Here is a 13,062-nt window from a genome sequence, read left to right on the forward strand (position 1 = left end):
TGAATGGTTGCTACGGGAGATTAAAGTATTTCTCAAGCATCTATAAAAGAATCAAGGCAACACTCCAGTGTATGTTTTTGATGAGTGAACAACATTATAACATGATGTAAAGCTCAAAAGAGCTGATTTATATCATACTCCCCCCCTTTAAACCTCTGTTGTTCCAACATGAAACAATTCATACAACATACAGGCTGGTTTAACTGGGTAAAAAATTTGACGTTGAGATTTTCTAAAATCCTTACATGCTTATGTATATAAATACACCCCCAAACACCTGCATTGATAATTCACAACTTTTCCATTTAAACGACAGCAGACAAGTTATTGATTACAGCCGTCTGTGGCTAGCTAAAATCCACCAATGCTTCTGATCCCCTCTAAATATACCTAACCACCAAATACACCTAAATATGAATACTGAACTGTGAATGGCAAAAGGTCGGCTGCGGTTGGTTTCCTGCCACAATCCAGATTTGTAAGGATGGAATGTAAGAATGTTACTAATGCTTCTTTTCAGCTTGCTTAATCAATGGTCAGTTTGTTTTGATCTTTGGTAACGCATCTGGTGACATTATAAAACAGCAACTGGTGTCAAATTTCTCATTGAAATGCATTTGTGGGACTAAGAATCAGAGTTGAGGCTTCAAGAAAATGTACAAATCTCAACGACTGAATATCTTGAATTCTCCTTTCAGGTCATCCCAGTAGCTCCTGTCAGACAAATATTTTTTATGTTGCCAAAGAGAAACTTTCAGCTGCCAAAGAAAAGTGTATAAAGCTTGAGAACTTTTAGAATTGCAAAAAAAAATAATAAGATAAAATAAATAAACTAAACATTTTCTACCCCTCAAAATTTTCTCAGTATTAACCTGATTAAATGACCAGAAGACATTTAGCAACAGAAGCCTCACTTTTACTGTTCAGATGCGAGAAAATAATTTTATTAAATAAACAGGAGAAAAAAAAATGCATGCTTTATATGCATTGTGTTTTGTTCTTTTTTTCATGTCATAGCCTCAGGATAAAATCCACAACAGTTGCATTAATAATGTGGCAAAGCGCTGCTTGTTTGCTGCTATTAATTTACAGAAATTGGTACATGAAGCAGTTTTAACTTAAAAAAAAAAAAAAAAAAGGCTTGCTTCTACCTTTAGATTTGGGCAATCGGACGACAACAGTGCGGCTCAAATTAATTTCCGTACGGCTCACATCGGTGGTTTGAAGTTGTTTTCCATTAGCAGTCTGGCATTTACAGTCAAGCCTCAGTATTTTGTACAAGTGTTGCATATTTTTTAATAGGATGCTGCTGCAGAGGTAACGCTTTACCACTAATAGAAAATATTAGACTGTCAAAAACCATGTTTGCATAATGTGGTGACTTGCAAAAGTGTTCACTGAAATGTTCAAGTTTCGCCATCTCACCATAAAGTCGAATGCTTTTTATTGGGATTTTATGTTCTATACCAATGTAAGGAAAATTATGGTTCACAAATAAAAAAATAAATATATGTGCCTTTTATATTAACCCCCTTTAACTCAGATGTCCCTAAATAAATTCCAGTACGACCATTTTCCCTCTTAAAGTAGAGAACAGGGTGTCTAACGTGTGGCCCAAGGGCCACTTATGGCCCTTGAAATGATTTCGACTGGCCTCCCTGATCACAATTCAAGAAAGGTAAAAATTTGGCCAACAAATTAAAAAAAACAACTGATCCTCAAAAATTTGGAAATCATCTTTTTTATGTGTTCGATCTTTAGGGATTTACAAATTTCTTAAAAATCATGCTTAATATTCGAGCAGTTAAAACAAAACAAAAAAAATCCCAAAATTATTTTTGCTTTCTTTTTTTTTATTTAACAAATTTTGTGGCCGAAAGATTAGTTTAAATTTTGAAGCTTTGGCCGCAGAGGCAAAAACTTCAAGTGTGAAGATTTTGGTTTTGTTTAAAATTGAACGTTTGGACCTACATGTCAAAGCCGCCACTGAACTCACTGCACCTCATTGTAAAACCTGGCAATAGCAGCATGATCCTGTGGGGCTGCTTTTCTTTCAGCTCAGGGAAGCTGCTCAGGAGTCGATGGCAAGAAGCTGAATTCTGGAAGAAAACCAGGAAGAGGAATTTATTTCGTTACGTCTGCGAGGCACTGCACCAGAACTTTCTAAAGCTTTGGTATTCACTGAGGGGAAAGTCAGGAAGCAGCAGATTTTGCAGGATGCAGTCTTGTCCTTCCCATAGTCAGTGGACCTCCTGCGCCATGGCTCCGTCCAGGAGCAGCTGCCGCAGTTCCTGGGGCTCGGTGACAGGCAGAGAGCAGGTGAGATCCTGGCAGACGTAGGCCGTGGCGGCGCCGTCCAGCTGGGTCATGGAGGACAGCGCTGGCAGACGTTGGCACAGGAAGCTCTCTGGATTCCCATCGGTGTGCATCACAACCTGTCGGGGGCAACAAAACAAAAAGCAGACGGGAGAGAGAAGTCAGTGGCTTGGCCCTAAAACACTGCTCCGCACATGCTGGGCACCATTTCAATCAAGGAACTTAAAAAAAATAAATCAAGAAAGGAGGAAGAATTGTCCTGTTAAGACTGTTTAGTCAAAGAACGCCAGCTGACAATCAGGGAGCTGGTGTCAGACCTCTGATTTTTGGAGTTTGATGCCTCCACACCCATTATTATGTATTTCTCAGACACATAATCCCATTTTATAGCACAATAAAGTAAATATGTTACCAGCACTTATAAAGTTATAAAAATCAAGCGAGTACAGACTCAAAGACATCTGACTTTGTCATTTCATGCCTTGAGATTGGGCCTCCGTCTCTGGAAGAAGCTCCTGCTCTTTCTGAAACTCCGCCTTCAGGAAGTCAACATGGTTCCTCTATTAACCCTTTAACAATGTTTTTTACCAGCGTTGGGGTGATTTTACATGTGCATCCATAGCGATGCACTCTGAATCTCGTTCTGTAGGCTCAATGACAATAAAAGGCTTTGGACTTTTTTGTTTTCTTAACTAAAGTCTGAAGTCCTTGTGAAGCAATTCCAAGAAACGCCTCAAATGCTTGTGGGATGAGTCCAGGCTCAAATGTCTAAGAGATAAGTCAGTCAGGTCTCAAGTCATTAAAAGGCAAGTTCTGGTCCAATAATCAAAGTCATCAATTCACAGAAGAATTTGCTGTCTGTGGCTTGTATACCAGCTATTTCAGTTTCCTTGATGTTTACCTGAGTGTTGTGGAATTTGTTATTGTATTCGCGGCAAGTCTGTCTCAGCAAATAGATATCTTGAAATCCAATGGTTGTTGGTTCTATCCCACCTTCCTCTTGCCACATGTCAAAGCATTTCTGAGGCAAAGCATTTTAACCCAAGTCGCCTGCAGATTTGCATATCTGTGTGTGAGTGTGAGAACATTTGTGGGTGAATGTGCTTTGAGTGTGGCTAGGGAGGTATAAAAAATAAATTCAATCCAATTAGGATTTATTTCTAAGAAAGAAAAATGGAGAAAATTCCACGACAATGACATAAAGGTTGATCAGGAGTCTAAATCAAGTCAAGACTGTTTTTGCTACTTATGCGTTTAAGTACAAGTCTGTAAAAAAAAAAAAAGAAAAAGTAATGCAATCACTTAAGCCTTAACGTTTCAATCATTTAGTGTCAAGAGAACCCTCCAGGTTGGATCATTATCTAGCATGTCTTTTTTGTGTAGCCATAAAATGCTGCAAAACACACACACACACACACACACACACACCCCTGCAACCAACCCAGAATAACATTCTCAAACTGCCGTGTTCAGCTGTGGCTGATTGACTGTCATGGTCCTTTGAACACTAGCCAGTAAGAAGAACAGCTTCTGTGAACCAATCCAATGTTCACCTGTCCACTAACATCCATGCTAGCTTATCAATAAAATGTATTTAAAGATCCAAAACTATTGGTCGTTGATGGATTATGTCTCATGACGACTGAAGAGCAGATAGAAGAGTTGCCGTAGCTTTGTTTCTGCTCATGATGGCATGTTTGTATTTCAGTGTGCTGCTAGTCAGGTAGCAGAGTGAAGTTAAAGAGGGCTGCCCTGTCTGTGCCCGAGGCTGCTTCCTGTCAAACGTGTGTCATTTCACCAGATTCAGAACCGAGTGAGATGAGCACATAAACAGCAAGCTGGGCCAGAAAGGACAGACAGGCGAGGATGGAGTGGAAGACAGCATCGTAAAGGTGACTGTCGTGTGATGGGCAGAACATATTTAACATCGGAATTTACCTCATAAATAAGGAAAAGCGGAAAATTTTGAATAACAACACATCGAACAAAACCTGGAGCGCTAAGCACAGTTTGGCTGACCTGTAGGATAATGGAGATCTGTTGTTTAAGGTTACTTTAAAAAGATTCAAAGAAATTTCTTGCAATATTTAGACGGGGTCTTCACAGATTTATTGCTATTTGCTGGCGGGTGTGGTCCCCAACACCCTGAAACACGGAGGGGCAAACTTAGCTTTTACCCCTCAGTTTTACTATGGGGTAAACGATAACAGGGTGAAATCTGTTTTATGTTTTGAAGACTTGAGGTAAGAATTAACTCATTTTAGCGTGTTTTCACACCTAACAGCCAGGCAGATTTGCATCGATTGGAGACCAAAGTTGCAACATGCGTTACATTTTCAGCTGATGCGATTCAGTTTCACACTACACTGCGTAAAACGATCCAAACTAATTGAAAAACTTGTTCCCCTCCTCGCCTGTGGTGGCGCTGGACCAAGAACCACTGAAGACAGCAACGTGAAAACCTCAGAACTTCCTACTTCACAGAATGTAAACAAAAATGGAGTAGCATCAGATTTTAGTGGTTGTAGGATTTCTCTTGTAAGAACCACGAGCCATTTCTCCCTCTAGCGCTAGACTCACATTTATTTTGGTCATATTTACCCAGAATGCCCTGCGCTACAGTTCGCTCCCTGCTTTTGGATTGCTCTCCGGTCTGCTTGAAGCCACATATGCATTCAGACCACGCCAGAGTTCACGCCAACCGAACCGAGACCTAGATTTGTAGGTGGACCAGAGCTCCCCTCTTGAGTTGTAGTGTGAATCTAAAGGTAGTAAAGAAACTTGTTTGGCCTGTGGGGTCACTCTAAAATCCACTTTGTGTGCAGAGCATGTCCAGGTTACGGCGCTATGTGGAAGAATTTTATGAGGACATTTTCCTGCCTGGTGATTTCCCCGTTAACAGGTCAGCAAATGGCATAAGATAACCTCGACTATACAAAAGTATCTCTACATGAACCTTTACAACAACTTTGTTTGAAATGTTAAGAGCTGGATTGGTGCTTCACATTTTAAAATAAAGTCCCATCAATTTAAGTACAGGGTGATATCAGGGTCCAGTACAGAATGCTCTATGAAATAAAGCTGTAGCACCTTTAAATAGAAACCTTTATTTGATACTCTGTTCTTTAAAAATGTCCATGTTAATGACAGATTACATCACTTCAGGTATAGGCATTTTATTCCCTTGCACTCTCTTTTCTGCTTGGAGATGAAGGGGGGCTGTACAATATATGTGTTGCTAATGATTTGACTCGCGCCAAATAAACAAATACTTAATTAAACATCGTCTTTCTGCTTTGTGTGCCTTGCAAACATAGACCCCATATAATGAGTAATCTTTCCAGCCACTGTGAAAAATTGTGCTTCTGCAAATTTTTCTCATTAACACAGAGTTCTTTTCAGAAAAAAAGAAAAATGAAATTCATTATTTCCATGCCAACACAAGGGTATTATTGGAAAAGTTGCTTCTAGCCTACCTCTGCTGTCTTGACAACCAAACATCTTCCTACCTTTCCACCACTCTAACTTCTAAAACATTTTGATTTTGCATCAAAAAGTGTCACTAAATATATTGGTGACAAAGAGGCCTCAATTGTATAAGCTAAATAATTAGCCACAATCCAAGCAGTGTTTTTGCGACATGTTGTGCCGTGTGCAGAGACATTGTGTGCTATGTAGCACCATATTCAAGAATAGAAAATATTACTGTTATAACGTATGACGTATGGAAACAAGGCAAGGGGAACACACTTATTATTATGAGCAAATTTTGCATCAACTGTTTTGCTACAGTGACAAAAAACAAAACATTTAAATACTAAGAAAATGATAAAAAGCTAGGAAAATTGTAACATGCAATCAATTATAAGGGCAGTCAAGATAGATTTTCTGCCTGAATGGGGGGCAAATTCAGTTGGCTAAATAGTATACCTCATCACACCACAATATATTTAAAGAAATTTCAATCTGTGTTGCTCCTTCTTACTGGCTAAAAGCACCTGCAGACAATCACGCACTGACAAACCGGTTAAGGCTCGGTGACGATTGTGCTGGGATGTGGTCCTAATCGAGTGACCGTTGCTATGGAGACAGGAGAGGATTTCCCTGCCGAACCGAGCCCTTCTCTCCCGTCTCGACGACTTCTCTCTGCTGTCGGGTTCGTGCGGATCCAAACTGGGCCCGGACCGCGTCCCGGCCACGTGCCCCTCGACGGAAAGGTCACCCTGCAGTCTACGGCGCGGATGTGTGCGTGTGAGTGATGGAGGCCGAGGGCGACGCAGACAGACAGGAAGACATGTAAAGTGCAAATGTGATGAACTGAAAGCAAAGCGTGTCGTCTCTCAATCCGTGTAGCGCAGGCTGTAGCAGACAGCACAGTTGGCTGCACATGAGAGCACAGTCAAACTCCCACAGGGTTAATCCCCCCATACTGGGCACCCCTCGGAAAAAAAAAACAAAACACACACACACATCCACCCCTTCACACGTATACACACGCACAAACTCACGCCCACCCGTTAGACGTCCCTACACTGACAACTCCCTCCTACTCTGCCTCTCTCGCTCCTGCCAAAGCCGCTCAGCTCAGAACAGTGTGTACCTGCGCCGACAGTCACTTACAAACACACAACTTTAAGAATCATTTTAAGTTATGACCTCATTTAGCCTGAAGGCAACTACAGGGCCAAGCTTAGTCAGGGAGGCAGACAAACAGAGTGACACGTTAAGCTGCTGTCATTACCTGAGAAAGACTCATGACAGAGAGAGTGTTAGAAACACGGCGGCAGCCAGAACCTGAGGACGTTTACTCCTTCTGATTAAACACTCACAAATGAGAAAAAAACCCAAACAAAGCAAAACAATATTTGTTCTGTGTTCACAGGGAGGCTGATTTGGCAGTGAAGCCCTGAGACAAAACCAGACACATGTAGTTACACCTGGACATACAATCCAGGGAAACGGGGAGGAAAATGTAACGCTTTGTTTTTCTGTTAGAAATTGCCCATAGCGTTCATTTCCCCCCATCTTAAATGATGGGGGAAAAAATTTCTCCTGGAAAAGATTATCACTTGGTATTTACTGCAATGTCAGTACTGCCCGAGTGTAAAACTGTGGTTAAGAAAAAAAAAAAAAAAAGGTGTTTTCTGACATTTAAAAAAAAAACCTTTTCACAGTGTGTTTTTTTTTTTTTTTTTAGGATTGCATATGTTAGACCAACACAAAGTAGTCCAAAACTATAAAGGAAAAGGGAAAAAAATACATGGATTTCAACATTCTTCAAAAATAAAAATCTGAAATGATTTGAATACAAATCATACATCTGTATTCAACACACTATTATTCAACGACCTGTTGTATTTTGGTTCCTCTGATTTATGGGAATGGAAATTTCTCTTATTCTTCAAACGAAAAGTAATCAGAAAAAAATGTGATGAAAGCTTTTAGAAGTGTAATCAACCACTTTATTTTGAAAGTAATGTTTTGCCTACATGACCTTTTTTTCCGTTTAAATCACTTTTTCCCACAAAACAAACTTATTTGCGCATGTCAGAAATCTTTGGCTACGATTTTCAAACTTCTGGTTTTGATGCTTCCTGTTTTGAACTGAAAGAGTTTTGAGTGCCGAGTACATGAACATCTACGGCAGGGCCGAAGGAGGAATGATACCAGATAGGTTTGGCCGTTTATCGTATTGTCATTTTGATTTATCGTTGCCGCCACAATAAATTCCAGTTAAAAAATTTTAAAACCCCCCAAAACTGTCCGTATTGTTGGGATTGTTATTTTTACTATTTTCTTCAACTGTTTGTTCAGTTAAAGGTGTATAAATTAAATATCAATAGATTTTAAAATTTGATGAAATGCATTTTCTGTGTGTATTGCCGTGACGCAAATCACACTTGATGCGACTCGTGTCCTAAAGGAGCGTACAACAAGTGGGAATGTTTTTCAAGAGCAGTATTTGTGTTTGTGGGACGAATTGCTGAGACACACAATCACAGCCATACAGTAACCTAAACAAAAAGGTAATAAATGGTTATAGTCACCTTTATTATTATCACAATATAACCAAAAAAATGAAAATAAACTGTAATACATTAAAAAAAACATTCTTGTTTACTTGATGACCGATTCACATATGATAGAGTACTGGAGCTTCTTCTTAACTTGACATCTGTTGCTTTTTCTTACTGGGCTTCACTCTGAGCTGTTGACAGCCTCAACACAACCCTCTTTACTAAATCAGTGCTGCGTGGACCAAGGGCTGAAGATGCCTTGGTGTCTGGGTAGCATTAATAGCCTCTCTCTTCAGCCAGGCCCCGACACCTACACCACACTTCATCAGCTCATGCTGAGTTTAAGATGAAAGGAACCTCTCGTTTGTTGATGTCAAACAGATCATGTCAACGTACAATGCTTTGGCGATCAGGTCTGGCCTACGAGGTCGCACGGACAAGGAACACACGCGTAATAGTACAATTTTTATCTCAGCAGGGCCGCGTTGTTCCACTCAAATATACAGTTTTCACCACAGGGGGCGATAAGGTCGATGTTAAATATACAAACAGGAGAAGACGAAAGGAGGGGCGATTCAACTAAACAAACTCATTTTATTATTTGCATCATGTTCCCGTAAAAATGTAGTTTTTTTTGTCATGGATAAACATCCCAAATTCACCAATGTGTTTCTTTTTTATTACTTCAACGGACGTGTTCATCCTTTTGAGATCCACAGTAGAGACTGATAAATTGGTCCATAACAACACAGGCTGCATGCAACCCGTTTTACTAAACACAATTAGTCCACAAAACCACTAAAAAGTAACACAACTACCTCCGTTTTTATTTTTAAAGTAAGAAGAATATCAAACTGGGGAATATGCATTCTTATTATTAGAGTCAATAAAACTTTTCACGGCACTTTACCAAAGTGCACAAGCTATTTTCCACTTTGACATTAAATTGATGTAATGGTTCTTTTTTTCCCAACTGTTCATAAGCAGAAAAAGTAACATCTGGGCTCCATATGATGTGTTTCATTAGACCTCATGTCACACAGTGAGCCAGAATCAGGATTAACAAAAATGTTGTTTTCTTCCGTCTTGTCACTAACCCCAGTCATGTTTCCTACCATGTGTTCACGTAGCATTACACCAATGTATGCTGTTTTTTATGAAACAAAAACTGGGTCAAGGTTTATAATAGTGAATAAATATATTCCATAAGTGTTATAAATAAGGCAAATAATGAAGTTTATCAATCAAACTTTTTCTAGGAGTGAGTATTTTTGGTCCAAAATCTTAGATGTGATGCCACAAGGTTAATTTCGCTGATTTTACTCGTGTGTTTGAAGAGGAAAATAAAAATTTCCACAGCGCTCCGATGTAAAGATGTAAAACAAAAGTTTATTCCACAGTTTTTTGCGCCGTCCTTTACAAGAGCAACCAAATTCCTAAATAACCTCCACAAAACAAACTACGGTTGAAAAACCGTGTGGCTCTGTCGATTTTACTTGCAGCGCCTTTTCCTTCTCTCTGCTCTCCTCTAACCATCGTTAAGGCTCCAGCGCGGCACACCTCATTTACAAAAATTGCAAAATGGCCAATTAAGTTATAAAGCATACAAACTTAAATTATACACTTATTCACAATAAAACATGAAATTAGCTACATGCAATATAATAATGATACCTAAACCTCAACAAATGCACTTATTAAATTACTAATTAAACAAATAAGTTTTAACAGTAACTGAATATTTTGTACATTAACTTGGCCTCCACATTAGTTTTCTTATTTGTTTTTTTGCCAAGTCTTTATTAGCACTTTTCTACATTGTGCTAGTTAAAACAGATTGTCCCCAAATTGTTGCACGAAGCTGCCCTGATGGAGCCTTATTCATAGTGGCGATATTGTGCAGAACCGTGGTAAAGTTTGATTCCTTTCTGATTCAACCTCAGACAAAGACTCAAGCTTCTTCGAGGTGCTGGCCTCGTCTTCTACATGGAACAAATTCACTCCAATAAAATAACTCCGTCTTCTGCTGACCAGCGTTGTAATTCGTTCTTTGGACAGACGTGACTTCTTTACTGCTGTTCCTGTCAGAGATCTGTCCCAAAGCAGACCTACTCTCACCTGCTACCAATTAATCAAGCACTTCATTGGCAGCAACAACAGACGATCCGGGCGGTTGGTGGACACTTTTGGAGTACATGAAGTTCTTAAAGGTCAATAAAATTGTTCTCTTGACTATAACAGACATTTCTTTGATTCCTGGTGTACCTTTTAAGCCAATAACTCTCTGTGGCAAATTCATGTGCACCTGATCACTTTGCACAACAATCTAGCAACACTAATGTACATTGTAACCGGAGACACCAAAGTTCACAAAGTTTGTAGAACCCAACACTTGTGTCACTGCTTTGATTATTGAAGTTTCAAAACATCAAATCTCTATGACATTAAATCTGGATTTCTACTCCTAAATTTTTGAGGTGCTTTAAGTAAAATTGGGCTTTATTCATACAATTTTTAAGAAATAATAGAAGTTAAGAACGGTAAACAAACTGGAAGCGTTAGATTGGCCATAGTGGATGGTACCAGTACCAGTGGGTACCATCCACTCTTTTCTTTGTTTTTCTGATAGTTGAACTGCGACTGACCGAGCGGCTTGTGTCGTATCTGTTCATCAGAGAAATGTTGAAGCCGAGCGTTCTGGCACTGTTAATGAACGAAATACTTTGAACTGCTTTCCTTCCTCCGACTGCCAACGCAATCCTGGTTTCCAAATATGAGCTTTCCAAATATGTGCGGTCCAAACAAACAGTTTAGCTGTAGTAGTTTTCCACTGTTCCTTTTTTAAGTTTATGTGATAGATTTTACAGGCTTTTATGAGCAAAGCAATGTTTTTCTGTATTTAAACAGTGCTGTAAACTGTGGGAAAGCACTTGCAAACTTTGAACCTTCCCCCGTTTTCTCACGTTACAGAAACAAACATTGATCTATTTTATGTAATAGATCATCACAAACTAGCACAACATTTTGAGGGAAAATTCTCACCATTTTTGCCAAATAAAGACCTGAAAAATGAAGTGTGTGTTTGTATTCCTCGCTGCTGAGTTGCTGCAGGTCTTTTGGCGTTATGCTCTTCCAGCTTCGCACATCTAGAGGCTCATCTAGAGGCTGACCTTTTTGAACATCCTTCTTTACAAAATAACTAACTTGGTAAGATTGGATGGAGGGTCCTTGAACAGCATTTTTCAAATCCTGCCATTGATTCTCTGTTAGCAGCCAGTCTAACACATGAGTAATGCTTTGATGTAAAACTTTTTGTCGTATGTATATATGTTCAAGGCTGTTGACCTGCAAGAAGATGAATCTCACACAGTTTTCAAGCCTCTAACAACTTTTCTTTTAGTACTGCCCAACATTTAGCCTATTTAACTTCCCATCACCTGATGATCTTCCAGTTTGTTTACTATGTTTTCTGTGGCAAACCGCATTAGGGATTTCTTATCAGTTTCTTCCAAAGTTCAATTATGAACTGATCTAATCAGTTCAGAGTACCTTTTATGTCTCCTAAATGACTAGAGGCAACTTGCAAATAGGACCTTATATGGCTTTCTACTTCCCACTCTTCCATAAAGACCAGATTTATGTAATTTATGAAACCAATAAATACAAACTAAACAGATTATCCCCTGGGTTGTTGACCTCTGGAGCTCCTCCATAGTTAGCATTTAACTCGTGGCATTCTCTGAGGCCTTTAAAGAACAATTGGTCTTAAGTTACCCACAGATGGACTCTTTATGAAATTGACTGTAATAGTGAAATATTTAGTACTATATGTTGGTCTAACACTTAAAATCTAAAAAATGGAAAAAATGCTCAAGGGTTAGAAATACTCAGTCAAAGAACTTTAGAAGAAAATTAAACTCCATTAAAAGTATTGAAAAGGGGAACTGAATTATGCATTTACGTTACACATTTAATATGTCAAATAGACATCTATTATCCCACTTCCCCACCCTATGGCCCAAGAGGATCCTGCAACAACTGAATATAATTTGTGCAAATTGGTTAACCCACATTAGATCACTAATTACATGAGATGAAAACATTCGCATTATTACAATGGCATATGATATTAACAGAGAGGGCCAAACGTAGGCAGGCTGTTGGCGTGATGTATTCTCAAACTGGCTTCTTCTGTGTTCTGCGAGGGTGTTTTTTAGTGAACCGACACATGGGATTAGCAAAGAGCTCAACGGATTATACAGCATCTCAAACAACAGCAGGAAAGCTGCTAGGATTGTGAAGGTGCAAGCTTCTCCTCCCCACATACAAGCTTTTGTGGATGCATTTGCAAATGGTGGAAATGACTCGCTAAGAAGTTATGTGCGACCCTTGAGGTTGAAACGACTGGATTAACATAAAATAAATACGTGAAAGTGAAGCGTACAGACTGATGATCTGCAAGCAGCAGGGGAAAGAGAAGAGGATGCGTGACTAGCGTGTGGTCAGAACTTTCCCACAGCTGTCAGTCAACCTGTGCTTTGCTCTCCAGCTGGTTATTGAGCACAGCGGGTCATTACGAGAGTACAGACGGATCGATTCTGCAACAAAAATCAAGAGACAAGCACGCGCATGCTTCTCTTTACTTGGAGCTTTAAAGAGTGGGAAGGCCAGCGAAGGCAGAAGATTGAGGCGAGGAAGCTCAGAGATCACCACGGAGGCCCGTGAGAGC

The 13,062-nt window shown here is 39.6% G+C and overlaps 1 protein-coding gene across 2 annotated transcripts in view; it reads right to left on the reverse strand.

Moving 5' to 3' along the window:
* Positions 1 to 928: 928 nt before the first annotated feature.
* The window catches only part of spata20 (spermatogenesis associated 20), a 40,711-nt gene continuing 28,577 nt past the window's right edge, over positions 929 to 13,062 (reverse strand). For both annotated transcript variants that reach the window (XM_032573633.1, XM_032573634.1), the window contains one exon: positions 929 to 2,435. In XM_032573633.1, the coding sequence (XP_032429524.1) occupies positions 2,241 to 2,435 (195 nt within the window). In that variant the 3' untranslated portion in view covers positions 929 to 2,240. The remainder of the gene's footprint in view (positions 2,436 to 13,062) is intronic.

The sequence above is a fragment of the Xiphophorus hellerii genome, chromosome 10 (assembly GCF_003331165.1).
Source record: "Xiphophorus hellerii strain 12219 chromosome 10, Xiphophorus_hellerii-4.1, whole genome shotgun sequence".
NCBI lineage: Eukaryota > Metazoa > Chordata > Actinopteri > Cyprinodontiformes > Poeciliidae > Xiphophorus > Xiphophorus hellerii.